General features: G+C 36.9%; 1 protein-coding gene across 2 annotated transcripts in view; it reads right to left on the bottom strand.

The window, feature by feature from the left end:
* ANGPT1 (angiopoietin 1) overlaps nucleotides 1–26,536 on the bottom strand; it is a 301,836-nt gene that overhangs the window by 25,832 nt on the left and 249,468 nt on the right. Inside the window, exons 7-8 of one of the 2 annotated variants that reach the window (XM_055546445.1) lie at nucleotides 18,956–19,122; nucleotides 15,995–16,597 (exon numbers count right to left, since the gene is read on the bottom strand). In XM_055546445.1, the coding sequence (XP_055402420.1) occupies nucleotides 16,516–16,597; nucleotides 18,956–19,122 (249 nt within the window). In that variant the 3' untranslated portion in view covers nucleotides 15,995–16,515. Of the gene's footprint in view, nucleotides 1–15,994; nucleotides 16,598–18,955; nucleotides 19,123–26,536 lie in introns of those variants that run through there. The other variant, XM_055546444.1, reaches the window with a different exon arrangement.

Raw genomic sequence — 26,536 nt, 5'->3', positions numbered from 1 at the left:
GTAATATTTTAACTCCAATAATACAATTATGTTTTACAATTCAAATGCCATGGGCTTTTTTTTTTTTTCCTGATTTGAAATTTGTCCAATATTAATGACCTAATGGTCTGCTCAAATATTATGGGGACAATGTTTTAATAAGGATGGAATTAGTTTGTGGCTGCCACCAGAAATTTGAAGAAACATCTCATGGAATAAACTAGTAAAGCAAATACTAGAAATGAGAACATCAAGTTTGACCAAGGGATCTATAGCTATACATGAGTTTCATTCTGTTGCATAATTCCCTCTGGAACTTAGATATTCATTTTAGAGATGTGTTTCAAAAGTTTCATCTTCTTTGTTAGAGGATAGAAGTCTTTCCAACGCTGAATCTTAGGACTGCAATCTCTGTTGGAGCAGGCAGTATTAAATGTGTCATTATGTGCAACACTATTTTTCCTATGCTAGAGACATATTCTGTTACTTTACTGTCCATAGGTGAGTGGATTATGTACTTATTTGCAATAGCCTGTAAATGAATAAGTGAGAAGATAGGAAAATATATGAAGTAAAGTTGGTGCACCTATGAAAAAAAGAGTGAACATATGCCTATGACAGAGAGTTGTATGGCAATGATCTACATTCATAGTTATGAATGTGCAAGTAGAAGGAAAAATTCATATGAAGTTTCAAAAGAAAAGAGAATGTGGGTAGGAAGATTAAAAGATCTAATAACATATGGTTGGCAAATTAAAAATTAAGGATAAAATAGAGATTGAGAGATACTTAAAGATATAAAGATCATCAAGATATAGGTGGTTTGGTACAGAGTAAGTATGAATGAAGAAAATAATTGACAATAAAGTCGTTAACTAAAATTTTTCCTTCTTTCATCTCCCCACTGCCCACAAAAAATAAACACATAAAACATTAGCTTCTGATGAGTAGGACTGTGTTATGTACATTTGCATATGAGTGTCTATAGACCACAAGAGATAACAGTAACAGAGTTGGGAGCTTAATCGTCTGGGTATGCACTGTAGCTCTTCTCCTTTCTGATCTTCGGTTGTTCCTCTATAAAATGAATCTAATAATAGTAGTGTCCTTTTAATACTGTTGTGACAAATAAATGAAGTAATACATATAAAGGGGCTTCCCCAGTGGCGAAGTGGAAAAGAATCTGCCTGCCAATGCAGGAGATGCAAGAGATGCAGGATTGATCCTTGGGTTGGGCAGATTCCCTGGAGAAGGAAATGGCAACCCACTCTGGTATTCTTGCCTGCAAAATTCCATGGACAGAGGAGCCTGGAAGGCTATAGTCCATGGCATTGTGAAGAGTTGGATGCAACTGAGAAACTGAGCTCAATATATATAACTCAATATATATAAAAGTCTTGAAAAGATTGTTGCATGTAGAGTACTTATCAATATTAACAAAAAATTAAACAAAGAAATCAAACTTCTCTAACCAATAACTATAAACAACAGAGAAGCACAGTAAACATTAGCTAAACAAAAAAAGTCTAAATTAAACAAGCAAAATGTATATGACATTGATACATATGCATAAGCATACTGAAAGTGACAAAAATAGTGAGATAGACGTGTGACTAAATAAGACACATATGTAGGTAATAAGCTGGAGATATAATAGATGAGAAAAGGCCAGTTTTCTCAAATTAATAGGCCCCATTTCCTTTGAAAGTTTTTCTCATTTTTATACAGAGCAAGCAAAATACTAAGCACAAAAAACAAGAAACCAGAGTCGCTTTGATGACCACCTAAGTTAAGATCTACATTATTTTGAACCCAGAGGCCTGAATAATAATCCTTTAATTCAAAGGTCTGTCCCAGTCAAGGCTACGGTTTTTCCAGTGGTCATGTATGGATGTGAGAGTTGGACTATAAAGAAAGCTAAGTGCTGAAGAATTGATGGTTTTGAACTGTGGTGTTGGAGAAGACTCTTAAGAGTCCCTTGGACTGCAAGGAGATCCAGCTAGTCCATCCTAAAGGAGATCACTCCTGGGTGTTCATTGATGCTGGGAAAGATTGAGGCAGAAGGAGAAGGGGACAACAGAGGATGAGATGGTTGGATGTTATCACCAACTCAATGGATATGAGTTTGGGTGAACTCTGGGAGTTGATGACAGACAGGGAGGCCTGGTGTGCTGCGGTTCATGGGGGTGCAAAGAGTCGGACACAACTGAGCGACTGAACTGAACTGAATTCAAACGTTTATTCTTTTTTTTTTTTTTTTTAGTTTTTAAATTTTATTTTATTTTTAAACTTTACATAAATATTTGGCAAAACAAACATTTATTCTTAAATAAATTAAAATTATAATCTTTTGAGAATCCTATGTTTTTCTTGCAAGTGTGCTTTATTGGCTGAATCCAGTATATACATTTTTTCCTTTCTTTACTTATAATTGATACTTGGAAAAATCCCTGAAAATATCACCCGTTCCAACCTATACTTTATCATTTCTACTTTCTGAAATCTTCCTTCATGGCACTGTCTTTTTAAGTTGGCATTATCTGTTCACAAATGGAACTGTATCATTGGTAAATCACCAGAATTTCTGTAGTGTATTAGTTCAGTTCAGTTTAGTCGTTCAGTTGTATCTGACTATTTGCAACCCCATGGTGTATTGTAATGGCGTTAGTGTATAACTCTAACCATCATTTAAGGAGTATCTTATCTTATTGGCTTCGTAAGCCTCAGATGTCCTGATGCAGATATGTAATTCGATACATATCTTTAACATGATCAGTGGAAGATGTGCAAGTGTGAAAAATGCCTGAGATAGCAAGGGTCATGGAAATCTGTGCTGTGATTAAAAAAGAAGCATTTCCAGAATTACAGAAAATTTCAGCCCCAAATAATGAGAAACTTCAGAGAAGCCAGTTTCATTTATTCCCTGATTCTATTATGATTGGAGGAGCCTGGTATGCTGTAGTCCATGGGGTCGCTAAGAGTCGGACATGACTGAGTGACTTCCCTTTCACTTTTCACTTTCATTCATTGGAGAAGGAAATGGCAACCCACTCCAGTGTTCTTGCCTGGAGAATCCCAAGGATGGGGGAGCCTGGTGGGCTTCCATCTCTGGGGTTGCACCGAGTCGGATATGACTGAAGCGACTTAGCAGCAGCAGCAGCAGCAATATAGTATTAGTTTTCATTGTACATATTTAAATTGTACACTCATTTTTCATCTAAGTTTTGACAACATAGATTTTTAATGTCCCTTTCTTGACTTCAGTTCAGTTCAGTCGTTCAGTCATCTCTGATTCTTTGCGACCCCATGGACTGCAGCACACAGGGCTTCCCTGTCCATCACCAAATCCAGAGCTTGCTCAAACTCATGTCTATTGAGTTGGTGATGCCATCCAACCATCTCATCCTCTGTCATCCCCTTCTCCTCCTGCCTTCAACCGTTCCCAGCATCAGGGTCTTTTCCAATGAGTCAGTTCTTCACCTCAGGTGGCCAATGTATTGGAGCTTCAGCTTCAATATCAGGCCTTCCAATGAACACCCAGGACTGATCTCCTTTAGGATGGACTGGCTGGACCTCCTTGCAGTCCCAGGGACTCTTAAGAGTCTTCTCCAACACCACAGTTCAAAAGCATCAATTCTTTGGAGCTCAGCTTTCTTTATGGTCCAACTCTCATATCCATACATGGGTACTGGAAAAACCATAGCTTTGACTAGATGGGCCTTTGTTGAAGTAATATCTCTACTTTTTAATATGATATTTAGGTTGGTCATAACTTTTCTTCCAAGGAGCAAGCATCTTTTAATTTCATGGCTGCAGTTGCCATCTGCAGTAATTTTGGAGCCCCAGAAAATAAAGTCTGTCACTGTTTCCATGTTTCCCCATCTATTTGCCATGAAGTGATGGGACTGGATGCCATGATCTTAGTTTTCTGAATGTTGAGTTTTAAGCCAACTTTTTGACTCTCCTCTTTCACTTTCATCAAGAAGCTCTTTAGTTCCTCTTCACTTTCTGCCATAAGGGTGGTGTCATCTGCATATCTGAGTTGATTGATATTTCTCCTGGCAATCTTGATACCAGCTTGTGCTTCATCCAGCCCCATATCTCTCATGATGTACTCTGCATATAAGTTAAATAAGCAGGGTGACAATATACAGCCTTGTCATACTCCTTTCCCAATTTGGAACCAGTCCATTGTTCCACGTCTAGTTCTAACTGGTGCTTCTTGACCTGCATACAGATTTCTCAGGAAGCAGGTAAGGTGGTCTGGAATTCCCATCATTTTAAGAATTTTCCACAGTTTGTTGTGATCCACAAGATCAAAGGCTTTAGCATAGTCAGTGAAGCAGAATTAGTTCTTCTGGAATTCTCTTGCTTTTTCTATAATGCAACGGATATTGACAATTTGATGTTTTGTTCCTCTTCCTTTTCTAAATCCAGCTTGAACATTTGGAAGTTCTTGGTTCATATATTGTTGAAGCCTCGCTTGGAGAATTCTTGACTTACAAATGTTAATATAATGTAGAACTTTGATAAAAATGAGTTGATCAGTTTTTCTCAGATGATTGCATTTGTTGAAAATTTATGATAAATTCTTTTTCCATTAAAAACGAAATGGTAAACTCGCACTCTGTTATCTCTGAGTGCTTCTGCACAGTGCTGACAGAGTACACTCTATTCTGTACATGTACAAAAATGTATTTTCCTGAAAGCTGTAACAATGAAATCCCATTTCTCAAAGTTCAGAAATACATACTATAGCGATTCTCTGTTTTTAGTTCTAAAGAAAAATAATGTTCTTCTAGTATTCCTCCCTTTTCTAAGGATACATTAAAAAAATGAGTGCCAAGTGAATTACATGGCACTGAGACCCCTGTAAAGAACATAAACAGTCCCTTAAACTTATTTCAATTTGGCATCACGTGCGGCTGACAGAGTTGGTTCTGAGCGAGCGCCGCACTGACCAGACCTCTTCCGGTGCCTGGCAGACCAGGCCAACAGCCATCTCAGAGAGCTTATGGGTTTGCTTTTTTAACAAAAATTAAGCCAGGACCTTGTAAAACTTATGATTGAAACTGGTCATTTTTTTTTTAGTATAAACAAGTTCAACGGAGGTAGTTTTGTTCTCATTTTTATTTCTGTCTAAAGAGCAGCAAGAAACTTTCTTTCCAGCATTCCCTAGGGGAATACAGAGGAGAAGGAAAGGGTGAGTAGAATGCTGAAAACCATTGAGAGACATGGTCTGAGGATTTTTGCAAAGAGAAAATATGTTCTCTTGTCCTTGGACAATGTGTTGTTATAAGTTGTGCAAATAAGGCTTCAGATTGTTCTGTTGACCAAAATCATCAGTATACTTATTTCTCTCCACAGTTAATGTAATATAGAGTCCATTTCTTTATCATGTAATATGGCCTTCGTTTTCTGTAGTGCAGCAAACCTCAACATATAAGATACTTGCTTTTGTCTAACTAAGGCAGGCTCTCTCCCACCTCTGGGTCTTTGCCCACATTGCTCCTTCTGGCTACAATATCAAGACTTTCCTCTTTCTGCCACCATCCTCCATACAAGCTTTGTGGACACTTATTATTCACAAATAACCAAAAATTTCCTCTAGGAAGCTTTTCCTGGTCCCCTTCAATCTCCTCCAATGTACCCCATCCATCCTCAACCTCAGCCAAGTTGATCTCTTTTCTTCATTGCCCAACTTAGCTTAATTCCAAGGGTTCTTATTATGAAGCTGAATCACATATAAATGCAAGCAAAATCTGTGCTTGTTTATTTATTTTGGGAGAAGATGCATAGCTCCAGCAAAACTTTTAAAAGATCTATAATTCCTTGATCAAAAGCCAAAACAGTACAAAACAAATAAATCAAAAGGGCATGTTAAAATATACTGCAGCTGAAACTTTTAAGTCAACTAACCCATATTTTCTTTCATCTCTTAATCTATTGATTCCACAAGACCAGCAGGGATGATGTTTCCTTTCAGTGTCATTAAAGTATTGATCCTGCCAGCATCATCTGGGTATACTTGGTAGGCTTGAGATACGTAGGTTCTATCCCAGGATCAGAATCTCTGGATGTGAGATTCAGAAATCTACACTTTAGATAAACATCTTAGTTGACTATATGCATACTCATATTTTGCAAATAACAGAGTAGTACCAGTACCAAGGAAATAATAGCAACACGGTAAATGTTTGGTGGGTGACCAGCTGACTGAATGAATGAATGCAGATTCTGATTTCAAAAGAATTGTAACAACTATTAAGAGAGTAATTTTAGTGAAGTTATGTAAATTAAAGCAAAACCATATTCACGTAAAAGAAAAAAGAAAATAATTATGAATATTGGACCACTAAGTATATCATTAAGTATTGGACCACAAAGTATTGGAGAAGGAAGTGGCAACCCACTCCAGTATTCTTGCCTGGAGAATCCCAGGGACGGGGGAGCCTGGTGGGCTGCCATCTATGGGGTCGCACAGAGTCGGACACGACTGAAGCGACTTAGCAGCAGCAGCAAGTATATCATAATTACTATTTATTAACAAGCCAAGAAAATATTGACTTAACATCTTTAACTGTCAGCATATGCTCTAGGTTAGGAGACATTAAAGAAGCATACCATATTCAAATGTAATTCTTCTCCTAAGAAAGAATACTAGGTATATTTTAAAAATCAGATTATAAATAGGTACAAACTATTCATTTGCTCTTTAACACATCCATTATTTTTAAGACACAGTTAATTAAAATAATTATTTTATAACAATGTTGTGACATCAATTGTTTATATAATGACTTCTGATCTTCAGATCTGGAAAATTCTCTCTAGAAATGATCATAAGCACATGTGAGGAGAATGAAGTATTTTTCATTTGCAGTCTAAAAATGAATAAGACTAAAATTATTCTTTCTCCAGGTGTTTAGTTGAGTTTCTGGGGCAAGTAATAAAACAGTACTTTTGATTCTTTAGAGCTTCCTTGGTGGCTCAGAGGATAAAGCGTCTGCCTGCAATGCGGGAAACCTCGGTTCTATCCCTGGATTGGGAAGATCCCCTGGAGAAGGAAATGGCAACCCACTCAAGTATTCTTGCCGGGAGAATCCCATGGATGGAGGAGCCTGGTAGGCTACAGTCCATGGGGTTGCAAAGAGTCAGACACGACTGAGCGACTTCACTTTCTTTTTCTTTCTTTCTTTTGATTCTTTCAATAGAGAATGAGCAGAACAGTTTAAGCACTTGTATGTTAGTATCAAAAGAGACATATCTAAGCATTCTGCAAATATTTGGCATGAAGTAAATGCTCAAGTAAAGGGCTTTCCTGCTGGCTCAGACGGTAAAGAATCTGCAGGAGACCTGGGTTGGGAACATCCCTTGGAGAAGGGAATGGCTACCCACTACAGTATTCTTGCCTGAAGAATTCCATGGACAGAGGAGCCTGGTGCGCTACAGTCCATGGGGTAGCAAGGAGTCGGACACAACTGAGCCACATACACTTTTACTTTGGGCTTCCCCTGTGGCTCAGTGGTAATAGAATCTGCCTGCAATGAAGGAGACACAGCACAAGCCGTGAGTTCGATCCCTAGGCTGGGAAGATCCCCTGGAGAAGGGAATGGCTAACCACTCCACTAACATTCCAGTATTCTTGCCTGGAAAATCCCATGGACAGAGAAGCCTGGGGAGCTCATTCTATAGGGTTGCATAGTTGGACACGACTTAAAAACTAAATACACACAAATGTTCAATTAATATAGAGAAGGCAATGGCAACCCACTCCAGTACTCTTGCTGGTAGACTGCAGTCCATGGGGTCACTAAGAGTCGGACACTACTGAGTGACTTCACTTTCACTTTTCACTTTCATGCATTGGAGAAGGAAATGGCAACCCACTCCGTGTTCTTGCCTGGAGAATCCCAGGGACAGGGAAGCCTGATTGGCTGCTGTCTGTGGGGTTGCACAGAGTTGGACACGACTGAAGCAGCAGCGGCGGCAACAGCAGAGTTAATTGTTATGATTATATTATCAGCACAGAATTTATAGTTGAGCTTTTAATGTTCATATATACTTGTTTAGTTGCTAAGCTGTGTTCAACTCTTTTGAGACTCCATGGACTGTATCCCCCCAGGCTTCTCTGTCCATGGGAATTCCAAAAAAAGGATACTGGAGCTAAGTTGCTATTTCCTTCTCCAGGGTATCTTTCCACCAGGGATCAAACCCACGTCTCCTGCACTGGCAGGTAGATTATTTACCACTGAACCATCAGGGAAGCTTCATGGGTAACTACTTATGGTTGAAATGAGTAAAGATTCTCAAAAATAAATAAATCACCTACAAAGAAAAAGCACTGTATTAGTTACAGGGTAATCAATATTTTATATTGTCATTTTCATCAGTTAAAAGCTTTTTACTAAAAATATAACTAAATCTCATACTTTCTGATAAGTTCACAGTTATTTACCTGTGATTTCTAAAACAAACAAACAAAAAATCAGTTTACTCACCTAGTGGCAGCTATCAAAATTGTAGGCAGAGTACTTAGTCCTTGTAACCCACAAACTACTTATTTATGACAGCAATAAAGCATCCTTTTCCAGAATTAATTGGCCGAGGGAATAAGATATGCCTTACATTTATTTTACTAATATTTTATTTCATTTGCTTGGCATCATGCAAAATAGAAATTCTTGCATAACTTTTGGAGGTTAAAAAAAAATAAACAGAAAAGTCTGCAGTTGAATAGATCAAAGAAATGAATCTCATCCAAGAAACAATCCAAGAAATTAAAAAATACTACTTTATTAAAAACCTTAACTGAAGCGACTTAGCAGCAGTAGCAGGTACATATCGAGATAATACAAAATATATCACCAAAAACTTATACATAGCTGTTTATAGCAGCGTCATACATAATAACGGAAACAACCCAAATGTCCATTCAACAATGTGCAGGATAAACACGATGTGGTACATCGATATAGTGAAGTACTATCTAGCTTTAAAGAGGAAGGAAGTACTAACGGTACAACATGAATGAACCTTGAAAATATGCTAGCTGGAAAAAAAAACAAACAAAACAAACAAACAAACAAAAACCTTACATGGAAACTGTCATATGTTGCCATTCTTTACCATAAACCTCTGGATATTGACTTGGTCTCTGAATTTCTAGCATCTGGATCAATAATGGCCATATAGTAATCAACTGTGTTTGCTGAATTCACAAAAGACATCTTTGTTGATGTGTCTTTCATATACTTATTAGAAAGTGCTTCCTTTCCAGACATATGCCAAGCATTGTAGAGAGGTCCCTGCCCTCCTAGAAATGGCAGTCTAGTAAGAGGGAATAGTCCATTACAACCCACTGTGATAAGAAGTCTTATCTGATAAAGGTTTGCACAGAGCACAGGGAGAGCACATAGGAGGGGCTCATTACCCAACCTAAAAACAGAGCTCCACAGTCGGAGCTCAGACAATCAAGTCAGGAAAGAGGTTAAGCTTCTGAAGGACAAACGTTAAGTTGTGTGTATTTGCCTCACCCAGCATGTTCTGCACACTGCTGTTGCTCACATTTATTGAACAGGGTAATAAAACCATTGAGTGACAAGAAAATTGATTGAATGTGAGAAAAGATCATGAAGACAGGCTGTGCTTGGGGGCTAAGTCCTAAGTCTCTGACATATTACTAGCTGTCTGGCTCTCCTCTTTGCTGTTAGCATCAAACTCCATCATTACCTTTTTATACTCTATAAAATACAATACCTTACTACTTGCAGTTCACCTAATGAGACATACTGGGTCTCACTTACAAGCTTTCACATATGCTATTCACTCTTCTGCCTCCAACTTGACTTATTTCTCCAGCTAAATCTAATTTGCCATTTTAATGTCAACTTAAGTCACCACTTGGAGGCCTCCCCAGTCCCCTAAAATTGGTTAGGTCCCCCTATTAATGCCATATTTCTCTTTATCCCTGAACTCACTATGTTCATGGCAGTGTAATTGCCTGTTTGTCTGCTATCTACCCCTAGCCCCACTGCACATGGGTATAGACATGTGTGAACACACACATACATGACTGTACTGAAATATCTCTGGAAATATTACCCTAGGACAGCACATAATAGAAAATAACAAATATTTTCTTCATTGAAGACAGAACCTTTATCATTTCAGTGGTGGCCAATATTAGAAGGACCTCCAGCAGTGGGATCATAGGACATTTCCACAGATTATTTCCTGGAGGCAGCGCTAGCTGGTTCTAACAATCTTTGCCAATCTACACATTTCCAGGACAGAGTTCTCTGAGCCCCAGCATTACTCATTCTGGAGCAGGAATCCTGGGAATTCTTAGACCTAGCAGCACCAAGGTGTTTCTCATCTTGGAAAAATCTGACTCTGGAGACTGACATTAATCTGCATTAAAGTCAAGAGATTTCTTGACCCTTATAAGACCTGAAGAAGACACAGAGTGACTTTGTAAGATCATGTCTTTTTCTTCTTGAAATACTTCATCTCAGTTTAAGGATTATAAAATACAAATTTTGTTAAATAAAACAATTCCTTCTCTGTTTTAGAAAGCATAACCACAACAAACGTCATAGTCTAAATAAAAGTAATACAACTCCCAAGTTGGAGAAATTATTTGAAAATACAAATAAAACTACTTAAAGCCATAGGTTTGATATCTAGGTTAAAAATTTAAGAGGCTGGAATCTGCCAAGAGATTTCCTATGTGTTTATTTTCTACCTTGATCGATCCAGAACCGCTGTAAGAAATAAATTTCCCCTTAGTATTTCAACACATATGCTACTGTTCTATCTGGGACCAGAGGGTCAGAGAAATTAAAAACATTTCACTAAGAATTGAAAAAACTTTTGAAATACCTATAAAAAATGCAGGACTTAAATTTACGTGGGAGACTCAAGAGAATTCTTTTCAATCCACACTAATTTGTTTTTTCCTTAAAATACATACATGGTTTGGGAATGCTTTAATGACTGGAAAAAAGGATTTTGGAATTGGAAAGACTTCATCCTTTTTATCCCTCCTTTTTACTCCTTTTGCTCCTCATTTTACTTCTGAGTACCTGAAAATTGGGAAAGTAAGGCCACTTGTCCAAGGTCACTCAGAAAAGTAACTACTAGATCCAAGTCTAGAGTTCATGTCTTTTGATTCCCAATGCAATATTTTACCCAATACATAAAACTGCTTCCCAATAAAGATATTTACCAAAATAAACTTTGTGCCAAAAGATGCTTAATGGCCAAATTATTTTTAAGTTGCTTTTTTTGGGTAATTTTGTTTAAACATCTTATTCATCTCTTCCATGTGGAATCTCTTTCAGAGCAAGGCTTTACTATAGCCTTAGACAGTTCTACCCTGAAAGCATCATTCATCCCCAACAAATAATAGGGGAATGACAAAATGAGAAGAATATTCCCAAACTATAAATATAAAGTATATTTATAAATATAATGGCAAGATTACAATTATAATCTAAAATGTAAATTAAATAGCTAAACATTATCATTCAGATTTCATGAATACAAACTTTCTATTGGCTTAAAGAAGAGCTATCTTTAAGCCTGTCATTATACTATCTGTGATCGAGAATTTATTAATTGAGTTAATATAGAAAGATCAAAGGAATAAACTTCAGAGAGCAAACTACAACCAAGAATGGAAAAAATTAACTTGCAAAGTTACTTGATAAAATCATCCACAAAATTTATCTCCAGTTGGTAAATCATTATTTTTCCAGGTATACTAAAATAGTAAGGTGTAGTACAAATGTCTGAGGCACTAGAAGGGGAAGACCAAAGGGATATTGTAGTAATAAAGTCCCCATGACCACTTCAACCAACACAAATCAGCTTTATGTGACATATCCTGTAAGAATTTTCTTTATAACTACATATTCTGTTACCAAGAAATCTCACAAAACTTAAAGTTATTAAACTCAGCCCAACCAGTAATCGGGCAAAATGACCTTTTGTGTCTTTTAATATGATAAAATGGGAAGTACATAGTATCATTTATCTAGCATTCTTGTCTAAAAGATGCAATTTGAATCTCATCAGAAAGAAATAATCAGATAAATTAATAAAGAGACATTTCTGAGGAAAACTGACCAGGATTTTTTTTTTTTAATACTAATGATGAGTGTGTGATAGACTGCTCTCAGTAAAAGATGACTAAAGAGGCCTCAGATGCTTTGAGGGAATCTGAACTAGGTCCTGCATCCAAAGAAGTAAACAGATAACTACCAATCAGTAAAAGACATTTTGGGGACAGGGGTGGTGGAGAGTTGAATTTTAATAGAGGAATATACTAAATTTTTTACTGAATAAATAATAAACATCTTGAGTATGATAAAAATTGAATTAAACAATAAAACATATCTTTAATAGTTGTATCGCACTTAAGCTTGCCCAATACAAAAATATGTTTACAAACTCTTTCTAATTGGATTCATATAACAAAATGGTGAGAACTACAGAAGAAAGGACATTATTCCCAACTAAAGATGAAAAAACTGAGGTATAAATGTATTATGTGATTTTCCCAAGTTTTAGCTAGATTATGCTATGTCAACTTGGTTAATCTGAGAACTACATTTCTTAGAATCTTCTTCTTTGTACTGTTTCAGGTTAGAGTTGGCCCAGAGAGGACTTTGCATGAGACTTGGTGGAAGTAAAGTGTGGTGTAGCTCTCAGATTAGCAGGAAGTAAAGCATGGCCCAGCTCTCAGATTAGCATTAGACATGGTAATGCTCAGGGTCAGAGGTGTCCAGCAGCTCTCAGCTTGTCCTCTTTCTATTCTGAATCCAGCTGGCCTCCCCCCATGCTAGGAATGTGTCCAGACTCACCACTGGATGCTTGACTCACAGCCCCAGGTGACATCATTACAGCTTTCTGAGATCTCTTCTGCTGTGGTCCACTTTGGATGTACCTGATTTCTCAAATTTCCCTGCCGGCTCCAGCTTCTCCACCACCACACTGGGGTTCAAGTATATGTGTTACTGACCCTTCCTCTGATTATTCACCTTCATCTTCCAGAACTTCACTTCCCAAACTCATTTTATATTTGTGTAAGGTATAATATGTATAAATAAATCCCTATTTCCATAATACTCATCAAGCTTTTGTTTCCCTGACTGAACACTAACTGATGGAACCAAGTTGGCTTTATGGATATGAAGCCAGATTTCACCATTTAAGTTTCACCAGGCTTCCCTTGTGGCTCATTGTTAAAGAATATGCCTTCAATACAGGAGACCTGGGTTTGATCCCTGGGTTGGGAAGATCCCTTGGAGAAGGGAAAGTCTACCCACTCCAGTATTCTGGCCTGGAAAATTCCATGGACTTTATAGTCCATGGGGTCACAAAGAGTCAGACACAACTCCAGAGTTCTTTCTGGTAGATCATAGTATATCCCTAAACCCACAATTAAACTTTTATTTCTTTTCAGCATCCGATGTGGTGGTGGCTATGTATTTTTTTTTTAACTCCAAATATTTGTTGTTGTTCAGTCGCTCAGGCATGTCTGACTGTTTGTGACCCCATGGACTGCAGCACGCCAGGTTTCCTTGTCCTTCACTACCTCCCAGAGCTTGCTCAAACTCATGTCTGTTGAGTCGGTGATGCCATCCAACCATCTTGTCCTCTGTCATTTCTCCTCCTAGCCTTCAATCTTTCCCAGTATCAGGGTCTTTTCCAGTGAGTCAGCTCTTTGCATCAGGTGGCCAAAGTACTGGAGCTTCAGCCTCAGCATGTATTCCTCCATTGACTATTCATACCAGCAAAACCCAGCAAAGTTTTAATGAGAAGAAAAAGGTTACTGTAAGCCCTAAGCTGATAAAAAATCTTACTTCAGTATTTTTTTTTTAGTGAGATCAAAATGTAATCATTTATCAAAGAATTAAAGGTGAGAAAAGTAAAAAATAAATGTATACATAAAGGTGATTTTATTCGAGTGAATAAATTCTGAGCTGCAAGGAGCTTTATAAATAATTTATAGGATGGAAAATTGAGCAATGAGATAATGTGTCCACAACATTAAGATTATTGAAGACAGAAATGGGGTTAGAAGAAACATATTTTATCTCGTAGAATATGTTATTTGAGTGTATTTAATTCCAGAAACTAACTGATGCATTTCCCTTTATAAAGGCATGGCCATATGGTGGGTAGTTATAAGATCAAAGCTCAAATTGTGACATTATTAGTACCTGTGACCTTGTGTGAAGTATCGTACTTCAATTTTCTTATGTAAAACAAGGTGCCTGGTGTATAGTGTATATTCAGCAAATAACAACTATTAATTGTTAGTAATAATATGGCTGGCTTAGGTATACATCTTCAATATTGAAAAAAATGGTTTCTATAGGCTAGAAACTTAGAAATTAGTGGGAAAGATCATAAACATTGTTATGTGGTTATCTCACAATTTGTATGATCTTTCCCACTAATTTCTAAGTCATGTGTATGATTTTTCCCACTAATTTCTAAGTTTCTAGACTGTAAAAACCATTTTTTAAAAAATGTGGATTGTTTGTTATTTAGTCGCTAATTTGTGTCCAACTCTTTTGCGATGCCATGAACCGGAGCCCTCTAGGCTCCTTTGTTCATGGAATTTTTCAGGCAAGAATACTAGAGTGGGTAGCCATTTCATTCTCCAGGGATCTTCCAAACCCAAGGATCAAACCCACATCTCCTGCACTGGCAGGTTGGCAGTCAGATTTGTGGATATTTACAGATTGTTATGTATCTTTGTTTGGGACCACAAAGCATCCAAACTGACCTGAGAATGAGGGTGACATTGCACTTCTCTGGGAAATCAGTGTAGGGAGAGTCATAGGAATGATTTTAGGACTGATTCCTGTGGCAGACTGAAGAAAGCTGTACTAAGCAGAAGGAGAATCTGGGCTCCCATGCAGTCACAGTGACCATATCAGCTAATTTCAAGTGAAAGCCCTGGATAGTCCCTCAGAACTGTCCCGAATTAGGGCAAGTAGTCTTTAATATATTCCTGTACTGACTCCCTGGATGCAATCTGTCTGTAGAAAGGAGCAGTGACCTTGAATGATATGACTTTCTTCAGCCACACACAGGCATACTCAGGGGACCCTGGCTACAAGCTGTTAGGGTGCAATATTCCCAGCAGGTGGGAGAAGGAGTGCTTCCAAGGGGAGCCATAGGTGAGCACATCACAGATTACACTCTAACAGGTGTCACAGAAGACCTCCTGGAATAAAGGAAAGTCTTAAAGGTTTAGAAGATGCATCCAAAGTTGGATTCATGTGTATAGGGTAAGGATATAGAATTCCTTTTAATCAGTATGTATCTAGAGCATGAGGACGATCTATTTAAAATCCTTTTTTGGTTTATACAGTGTGGCCACAACTATTACAAGAACTTTCAAAATTAAATTTTTATTAAGATAAAATATTTTTAAAAAGAAAACTTAAGAAGAGGCATGGATGGTTAAGAGAAATTGCAAGTAGTTTCTGGACCATATTCACAATGAGGGGTTATCTGTGCAGGGCAGCATGGCAGTAATAGCTGAATAAGTAGCTAGGATCAAGTCATGATGAGTTTTAGGTGGCAAACTTTACCTGTAGATATCTGAACATTGTTGAAATATGTGAAGGATGGCAGAGACCAAGTCAGATTATCTTTCAGAAAAAATCTTAATAATAGCTTGGAAAGTATATTTGAGAGAATCAAGACTGGAGGCAGGAAGGCTTTATAATAGTCTGGGTGTTGCATGACAAGATCTACATAATACTACCTCTCCAGAGGAAGTATTTAATAATTTCATGTTGATTGTGTGTTATTTCACATGATGTATCTATCACAACACTCTCACATTATTGTTTTTTCTTATTTATATTCTCCTGGGTTCTATAGATTTTATTTTCTATCTGAGATTGAATTTTCCTTGGAGGATAAAAGAAAAATACGTGTATTACATGTACATTTGTAAGCTCATCAATCTATTCACATTTACTTTTAATCTAGAGTAAATGTCTAGAGTATGAGAAAGACATTTAAACCATTTTTTTTTTTTTTTGGTTTATACAGTATGACCACAACTATTATAAGAATTTTCCAAATAACAATTACTATTAAGATAAAATACTTTAAAAAAGAAAACTCAAAAATTTCTGAATTTAATTTCAAAGAGGAATAAATATAGAAAATGTAAAAATAGAAAACAAAAACCTATCATGAATTTCATAGTTTTGATTTTAGTTGAAATTTAGTTGAATTTGAGCAGGTCAATTTTCCAAAGCCTCATCCAAGTTTCTTCATCTTTATATGTATCTAATACTACCTGGCTCAAAATTCATTGTAAGGATTAAATGATTATAGTACTGAAAATAATTTAATAAATTATAAAATACTTATATATAAGTGCATTAATTCCTTTAAGAATTTATCACAGCGAGGCATTCTAATTGAGAGAGAAGAGAAACAAGCACAGAAGCAAAGCTGGACATCTGGAGTCCCAACTTGAGGCCACCCGTGGTGTTACTGGACTTGGAGAATCAGTGCAGGGCATGAGTGAGGAGACAGGTGGAGAGGTTCTCTTTTCAAGCTTCTGTTTGATTTTCTTTAAAAGAGTGAATAATAACGCCAGTTTATATTGCGCTTATTTCAACTAAGCTTTCACCAGAACAGGCATTATGTTTTAATGAGCATTAATTTCTCAATTGATGCCAATGTGAATCTTAATATTTAACTGCATAAGAAGGTGATGATTACAGATCTGTTTTCTGCTCAGTCTTGGCAGGAAAGAGGGCCAGAGCCACCAGCTTTATTCTAGTAGCATTACAGAGTGAAAATTACACAGAACCAGCAGGATTCAAACATCCCATGTTTAAGTCTTTCTCCTTCCTTGGGCAAAAATTCTGTAGATTTCTGAACCTCAGCTTTGTTTTCTTTAAAACCAAAGGTTTGGAATTAAATGATGAAGTTCCTTCTGGATTTGTAATTCTGATTCTCAAGGTTCACAATTCTCTCAAGGGACAAAATGATCTCAGAGTGCACAGCTTACTTTAGCTTTCTGATCACAGATCTGCATCATTTGGGTCAAAATTACAAAGATGCTCAAGGACCTGGAAATGCTCAGTGAGGGCAGAGGGCCTGGAAGAGGAGACAAGATTGCCTTCCTCAAGCAGATGCCAGAATGACAATCATACTATGCATCCTGAAGCCTACTTCAGAGGCCTCCAACACTCCTAAACCTGTACCCTTAATACCACCCCACCCTCATAAGCATGCTCACATACATACACACACACACACAAACTGAGAGATGTTTTGGAAAAGAACCAAAGCAAATTCTTCAGGAGCCTAGAAAAAGACTAGACTAATTATTTGCTAGTCCTATTGTCAGTCTGTCTGACATTAGCCAAGTTTCATATAGTTTCAAGTTTCAACTCAAAACATTTACACAAGAGTATCCCTGATGTTTTACAGTGGTTTTTCTTGTTATAAAACTCTCAAAATATTGACCTCCTTGGAAACATTTCTTCTCACACTCCATTGGATTTTATAAATGTCTTTTCTTTTGTTTCTTGAGTTGCCATATGCACACCCTCAGTCCCCACCATGAGACTATCAACTCCTTGGATCGATTTCACATCTTCTGTTGTAGTGATATCATCACTGTTTGTTAAGAAAATGATTATTATGTCTCCAAGGATTCAATCCCATGCATAATCCATTAAAATAAAATGAGATGCATTCATAAAAGCTATAGATTTAAACTCTTGAAGGATGGTATGTCTCGGAAATATAAACAAGCAGCAGAAACAGTTGAACTATGAGGAGGTGGCCACACAGGTTGGAATACAAGCATCAGGTCTTGGTAGCTGTCACTGCATTTTGCTTGAAGCAGTGTGCCAACCCTTTAATGTATACACTTGTGTTTCCAAGACCAGGGTAGAGTAGCCACAATATCAAGAGTTTAAAATCACTGCAACTCTAATTTACTGTTTATCTAATTTACAGAACTGAGTCACACGTAATCATTAAGGACCTGCTATGTGCCAAGTATTGCCTTTATGGGTAGTGATATGAAAGCAACTGAAATTTACTTCCCGTTCTCAAGGAAGGCCAACCAGTTATTTAGTGACCTAATTTGTAACAAAGATAAACTGTGAGGTCTGGGAGACTAGTGATTTCATCACTCTCCGCAAATTTGCCAGTGCCTAGTAGCGTTCCTAGAAGATAGAAGCAATGCAGTGTTTGTGAAATAAATTTACTGCCCTGTGTTACTTGCTTAGCGATTTTTTTCTAGTGTACAAGCTGCTCATTGAAAAAAAAAGAATACCTGAGATATTAACAATTAAGGATATAGTCTGTCTATCTTTATATCTGCAATGATATAAAAAACACAACATGTTGTGTATATTGATGTTATTATTTGGAGTTACTTCTGTCTTTCACATTTTGACCAAAAAATTCTAAATTATGCCTCACCTTATTTTTCATGTAAATCACTCAAACATAAAATTTTATCCCTCTTTTGTCACCTTCAAGATAATATAAAAAATAATTTAAGAAAGGTAAATGAGGAAAGTGCAAGTAAAAAATCTGATAGAAAATAGTATTTTTTTCAAGCCCCTGAGTGTGAGTCAATTCTCTGTCATCGGTTTTATATGTATGAATTCACTGCACCTTCATAACAATGATAGCAATAATGAAAATAAAAACAATAATATCACACTAGAATTAATTCCCTATCTTTAGAATTTGAGCCAATATCAAAATAATCAGTCTGTGAAAACTGAAATTTAAAGTTTTGAACACGACTTTACAGGGCTTTTGGTATCTCTCTGTCATAGGCCAAAACAGACTGATTTTCATTTGGAAGGATCATTTCTTTATTTTCCACACTTTTGCATTAAAACTCTTAAATGACTAGGCACGAGGCAGTTGAACACCACACCCAAGAAGGATTTACCTGTAGTTCTGCTTTTCATTTCCTATGTGGAATCTGTCGTACTGTGAATAGGCTCGGTTTCCTTCCCAGTCCAATAACTCAATTCTTAGAGTGTACTGCCTCTGACTGGTTATGGCAAAAATAAACTCGTTCCCCAACCAATATTCACCAGAGGGATTTCCAAAACCCTGCCAAAGAAGACAGAGATGCAGTTGTTAATTCACAGAGAAGATCTTTTCAAGTTTAATATTATGTTCTAAACAATAATAAAATATTCTTTAAAAGATGGTTCTTTCATATTTTTATACACTTTCTTCAGTTACTCACTCAGTATTTTTCTGCTATGTTCCTCTCCAAGGCTCATTACAGTAATTCTTAATACAGTAAAAATATGATATTCAAATCTGTGTAGATGAGATTTTTTTCAATTAAATGAATCTGGTTAATAGGTTTAACCAGTAAATGCTTCCCAATCACAACTTGCTTTTGAAAATGGTTACATACTAGTTAATGGAATATTTTCAACATAGTTTAAACATTTTTCAATGAGTATCATCAGAAGTTATTTAACAATACTATTATTGTTTTATGATACTATTATTCATAGTCAAATTATGTTAGATAGTAACAAACAGATTACTAGACCCTTAACTTCTATAGCTTTTAACATTTTCAAGTAATAATAAGCAAATAGGTAAATCCAGGACTTCAGTCACTTAAATATGTCACACCCATAGATCAGGATTTGGAGGTAGAAGGCTGATACTTACGAGCTAGTGAGGGAATCTAGCTGGAGGGTCCAACCCTGAATCTCAACAAGTTTCCTCTGCTCTCTTAAGGCAATCCCAGTCATTGCTGCCGCTGCTGCTGCTAAGTCGCTTCAGTCGTGTCTGACTCTGTGCGACCCCATAGACGGCAGCCCACCAGGCTCCCCCGTCCCTGGGATTCTCCAGGCAAGAACACTGGAGTGGGTTGCCATTTCCTTCTCCAATGCATGCAAGTGAAAAGTGAGAGTGAAGTCGCTCAGTCGTGTCTGACTCCTCGCGACACCATGGACTAAGTGTTCAAAACAGTTTTGTGTGTGGGATAAAAGAAGTAGTACATAAAAGAAAGCTAACTTTTAATGCTGGTTATGTTAGCGATAGGAAAATTAAAAACCCTAGGAGATTACACAGAGAAGGCAATGGCAACCCACTCCAGTACTCTTGCCTGGAAAATCCCATGGATGGAGGAGCCTGGAAGGCTGCAGTACATGGGGTCACTGAGGGTTCGACACGACTGAGCGACTTCACTTTCACTTTTCACTTGCATGCATTGGAGAAGGAAATGGCAATCTACTCTAGTGTTCTTGCCTGGAGAATCCCAGGGACGGGGGAGCCTGGCGGGCTGCCGTCTATGGGGTCGCCCAGAGTCGGACACGGCTGAAGTGACAGCAGCCGCAGCAGGAGATTACCAGTGCTCTAGATTTTGGGTATTCACAACTGCCTCAGAAAGTATCCCTTGGTAAAACTTGAAGTTCAGTATAATTCCTGATTTACATGTTTTATCGGCCAGACTATGAACTCCTTGAGGACAGAAGTTGTGTTGTATTTGTGAATCCTCAAAGACTTGTAGAATGCTGGCATACACTGGGCACTCCATATGCTTTACTGAAGTTCAAAGAAAATGGAAGAAAGGCAGGAAGGAAGAAAACAAAAGACTATAGTATTCTGCAATTGAATTCAGAAAAATAACCTTTAAACTTAGCTCTTGTAGAATTTGGTTGAATCTCAAGGGTGTTTCTTAAAGTGCCCAACTGAATCATAATCACTGGAGCACTAGTTGAAAACAAATATTCCTGGCAGGCTCCAACCTGAATCAAAGTGTCTGAGACCAGTCCCTAAATCTGAATATGAAGAAACTTTCCATTTATCTTGTGCACTTTGATACTTGGAAAACTTGGAGGTGTCTAGTAATCACATGATATACTTTGATGTTGCAGAAAGAAACATTCTGGTTCACCTGCTGCTGCTGCTAAGTCGCTTCAGTCGTGTCTGACTCTGTGCGACCCCATGGACTGCAGCCTACCAGGCTTCTCCGTCCATGGGATTCTCCAGGCAAGAACACTGGAGTGGGTTGCCATTTCCTTCTCCAATGCATGAAAGTGAAAAGTGAAAGTGAAGTCGCTCAGTTGTGTCTGACTCTTAGCGACCCCATGGACTGCAGCCTACCAGGCTCCTCCGTCCACGGGATTTTCCAGGCAAGAGTACTGGGTTGGGGTGCCATTGCCTTCTCCCTTGGTTCACCTAGGTATTCACTAATAAAGGGTCTTATTCTATCTGTACGAATAAGAATGAGGAAAGTACTGAAAAATCACAGCAATTCTTTTTTTAAAAAAAGTAATTTATTTATTTTAATGGGAGGCTAATTACTTTACAATACTGTAGTGTTTTTTGCCATACATCAATATGAATCAGCCAAGGGTATGCATGTGTCCCACCATCCTGAACCCTCCTCCCACCTCGCTCCCCACACCATCCCTCTGAGTTGTCCCAGAGCGTCAACTTTGGGTGCCCTGTTTCATGCAGCAATTCTTATTTCCTCAATACAGAGGATAGAATTTGAAAAATATTTATTTATTTAAAAATTTAATGTATATCAACTTTACAGAATTACAACTATAGTAGAAATGCTCTTTAATGAATTCTCCTTTAACCAACTTACATGAAGCAGTACTTTTCATTTCCTCTTTAAAGTATATTAATACCCAGAGTACACTAACAGTATTAAACACAGTTGTGCTCTCCCATCTGCCAACTGAGTCACTTACCAAAGACCAATTGTGTTTGGTCTCAAACTCATTGATGCCAGTTCTCTTATGGCAATGATAAGATTTATAACGTTATGTAAATAAGTTAAATATTAGTCAGGAAAGAGGAATTTTGTTTTGTTTTTGGTAAAAACTAATTTAGATGTTTAGATTTGCTCTATGAAAGCAAATCACTAAAAATTCTTTTGAACTATAAGTTGTTGCAACAATCCTAAAAGACTGAGGAAAATAATAAAACTTTAGAGGACTTTTAACGTACATTGCTTTTTATATGCCTTACTTGCTCTAGTTTTTAAAAAAACAAAAACAGAAACTAAATATTTGATGCATTTGATTATGGGAAAGTTTTGTGAAAGAATCTCTAATTTAGAATTGTAAGCTTTGAGCCTCCATTTTAAAAATGTGGGCAAATGAATGTATTTTCAATGAAATGTATTAGCATATATATATATATATGTACACTTTTAACTTAGTTGCATATATGTATCTCAATTTAAATTAGTTTTTGATTAACTAAACACCTTTTGTCCAAATTGCAGTGGGTACATGCATCCCCTAAGATCATCTCCCTGTAGCCCAGAGTACAGATGTGGGATCTATTGAAGTCCATACTCTAGGGTCTCCTTTTTCTCTGTTCTTAAGATGCTCAAGTCACAGGTTGCAAGAGTTCCACAGTGGCAGGAAATCTTAATTTAAAATGTGCTAAGAATTTTACACATTCCTAGGACAACTGGTGCTATATACCGTGGAGAAGAGTGAAATTGACCTTCTTCAATGAGTAAGCAAAGCAGAAAGTTACAGGGGACTGAAAATTAGCACATTCTCAGTTGCAGAAGCCACTGGGAAGGAAAAGAAGACAGCTGGAATTCTCCTTGCATTTCTTTTCAGCTCAGACATGAAAAAACTCTATAGCCACTTGAGGATTCCCTCTTTTGTGTGGTCAGTTAGAAGAGATTCAGTAATTATACTAAATGTGAATAAGGAAGGTGGGGATGATGAAGTGTGAAGTTTTAGGTCAAACACTTCCATGCAGTTGCAAGGATATAAAAGCTCTCCAGCCTTCCTAGGGAAAAGCACAGTGATCTCCAGCAAGCCTCCGAAAAGGAAGAACATTTGTGTAATTCCTCCATGTGTCTTCGTTCCCAGCTTGGCATGCAAGCTTGTACCCCTCTAAGTGGAGGCTAATAACCATTCCTAAACAGTTTGCTTTTTGTGAATGAAGATAGAGGAAGAAACAACTGAAGAAAAAGCAATGAAATTTGCTTTGATAAAACAAAATTTTATTTCACGCACCTTTCCGGAAAACTTTCTAAATATATGCTCTATTGGCTGCAAGGAATCAATGTGTTAGAGAGATTCTAACACAATCAATCTCCCTGTTAGAGAGAGAGTGTAGGAGGAAACCTTCTAATAGCTAAGTGCAATGATGCAGAAACAAAAGATGAAAAAATTCAAGAAAGAAGGGAAAATGGATTCCTAATTTAGTAAACTGTCTATTGGATAGTTTGTTAGGCAACCATGAATCTGACACTTAGTCACAAAGACAGCTTCGATTAAACAAATTCTACTCCCTACCTCTGGCTCCAATTGGAAGTCTTGCTCAGCCACATACTTGCTCTTATTTTTGAGTCTTAGTTTCCTTATATGCAAAATAAGGATTTAAAATATTTCCGCATATAATGTTGTGAGAAAGAAGTGAGATAATATACTCAAAGCATTTATCTCAGTGTTGATGCATGAGAAGTACTTAACAAAAATCTAGTTCCTATTACAATTAGAGGATATATCACAGTATATAGTAATTTTCTGATTATCTGCCTCTGTTCCAAGAGACTATAAGCTACTTGGCATTAGGCAGGTTCTCTTCCACTCTATATGAGAAATCCTAGGTCTTGTCTTAGACTGAAATTTAATAAGGAGATATTGAATCAATGCTTTAAATGGTTTTCAGATGCTAGGAACTAATGTATTCTTATGATAAGTTGAGTATTGGTTTATACAAATGAGTACTGTTGTTTTAATCCAAGAAGTTAATTATTAAATAAGAAGTTTAAACCAACTGGTGGCAACAGGGGATAAGCTATGGCACAAACAATAGTCTGTGTCTACCGATTATCTTCTTACTCTTGTTTCTGCTTTCCTACTGCTAAAGAGAAGTTGTCCTCTTTAACTCTACCTTGGTTCTATTTTTTAAATTCCTTTCTCACTACATCTCATAAGTTTTAGGATCTACAAAAGAAATTTTTGAGATCTTAAACCCATGCTAATAACTTGATAGTTCTGACATTTGTTTTCAACTGGCAGTGCCTATCAGAAATAGCTGTGGAGCTTTTTCAAAATATACATGACTTGGTTGATTCCCATCTGGAGGTTCCAACTTAGTATGTCTGGGGCAGTCTTAGAGATCTATGCATTTAAAAGTTCCTCAGGTGAGTATGCGGTGTACTAAAGGTGGAGAACCATAGGATTATAATGTAGAATACCTATTCTGAATGCAAACGAGAAATAATAAATTAACCAGATCAAATTCTCTAAGAGGTACATAGGGGGAAAAAAAAAAGCAGGCATAAAACTAAAGTTCATCTTTATATTGAAGATATTAGGAGTTAAGAGTTGATTGTATATTATGGGAGTGTCTTTGAAAAAAATTCATATTTTTTTGGAAATACAGAGATGGACAATGCACAAACAAGCAAAAAAAAAAAAAAGATTTACATATTATTGAATACCTGTTTACCACAGGTTTTATATTTTACTCCAAATAGCTTGCAACAGTCATAAGAATGAAAGTAAAGTCTTACACAAAATTCAGTGTTGACACTGAAAAAGCAGTAAGTCCTTTGAATAAACAATAGTAATAAAAACAGAACTTGTTCTTTTTTTATAAATAAAATCCAAGGATGCTATACCATACCCTGCCAATCATAATAACATAATTTAAAAAATCACATATTATGATTCTGATATCATAATTCAGATAGATTGTTTATCAATTTTATTTCTCCTTTAGCTCTTTAATAAAAGGCAAAAGGCCCTGGAATTTAGCTTAAATTAATGCTGACTTTAAATTGGCCTTATAAACCACATTTTGCTTTAAAAAAAAAAAAAGCACACAGAGACTAGATTAATATTCATTAGCTTTTGCCAAAATTTGCAAAAATGTTCAGTTTTGATTCGTATTTTTCGAAGTTGATGAAATAATTGTCTCTGATACTTTGTTTTGTCTGATAATACTCATAGGAAGTGTTGACTTTTTATGGCTGAAACACAACTGAAACCAGACACAGTCTATGTACCCTGTAGGTTTCATCTCTTTTCATAAAATGATCAAAGAAAACAAATAAGAAGTCAGGGTTACTGAGTTGTGGCTTTCCAAAGGTGCTTAATATACAATTCAATTGTGCATCTCCTCTAACTACTGAGATAGCCTAAGAAAGATCAAAAGATGAATATTTCAGCATTTTAAATTTCTGATATATATTTTTCTCCTTTTAATGTGAATATGATAAAATGAAGTTGAAAATGTGCTCTTAATTTCTTTCCAGAAACAAAGAACTCCCAAAAGGTATGGTACTCAGAATGAAATATTTGTGTAAATAGGAAGCTCTGTTTATGGAGCTAAATGTTTTCAATACAAAGACAGGTTGTCTCCAGGGCATTAGTCACTACCTTCTATAAAGTTAGGTCACTGGGGTACGGTTTGGAACGCCTAGCTTGATTGGGCTGTATATGCAAAAGTACTGCTGATAAGTGTTATTGCTGTAGGCCACTAAACGGTATTCTCATGGCTTGAAGGAGTTAATGTTGTTCCCTAAGTGCCTCATTAAAAGAGCCCACTCCAGACTTCCCCCTTGGCAAACATCTTTACAAATCCATAAACCAGATTTTGCTGAATCTCCTCATAAGGAAGTTTTAAGTGAAAACAAAGCTTAGGTAAAAGATTTTGTAGTCTTAAAGCCAACATTAAGAATCAATTAAACTGCAAGTCTTCCATGGTGAGAGAGGTTTAAAAATAATAATTATATATTTGTAACTTCATGTGTTGACAATTTTAACTTATTGTTGTGGAGACCTTATGAAGCAAGAGTCAGCCCACAGATATCAACCAGTTACAAGGGAAGGAGAGAGGAAAGGCAGAAAGGAAGGAGGGATGAAACTTTAGTTCACAGTCAGTGCTTGAGAAAGAAGTGAAGCATCTTATTGTATATAATAGAACAGTGAAGATTAAGGAGTAACTGGTACATGTCAAGTTCTCTTTCCCAAAGGATGTAGCAGCCGGTTCTGATTCAGGGAGCAGAAGTGGGTGTGACTGATAAGAGTTGGCATAAGGAGTCTATGCTCATTCTTTGTGGAGTCATGTTGCTTTGTCTGCAGGTGAAAGAAAAGCTCTGGAGGAAACAACTGAAACACTTTATACCATGTGTTTTGGTGACAGTTAACCAAATTATAATATATGATAAATTGGTTTTTTTTAAATTTTCATTTATTTTTTTATTTAATTAATTTATTCTAATTGGAGGCTAATTACTTTACAATATTGTAATGTTTTTGCCATACATTGACATAAATCAGCCATGGGTGTACACGTGTTCCCCATCCTGAGCCCCCTCCCACCTCCCTCCCTATCCCATCCCTCTGGGTCATCCCAGTGCACCAGCCCTGAGCACCCTGTATCATGCATCGAACCTGGACTGGTGCTCTGTTTCACATGTGATAATATACATGTTTCAATGCTCTTCTCTCAAATCATCCCACCCGCACTGTCTCCCACAGAGTCCAAAGGACTGTTCTAT

This window comes from Bubalus kerabau, chromosome 14, assembly GCF_029407905.1.
Source record: "Bubalus kerabau isolate K-KA32 ecotype Philippines breed swamp buffalo chromosome 14, PCC_UOA_SB_1v2, whole genome shotgun sequence".
NCBI classification, from domain to species: Eukaryota; Metazoa; Chordata; class Mammalia; order Artiodactyla; family Bovidae; genus Bubalus; species Bubalus kerabau.
Note: the sequence above shows the minus strand (reverse complement) of the source record. Positions and strands in the feature narration are given on the sequence as shown.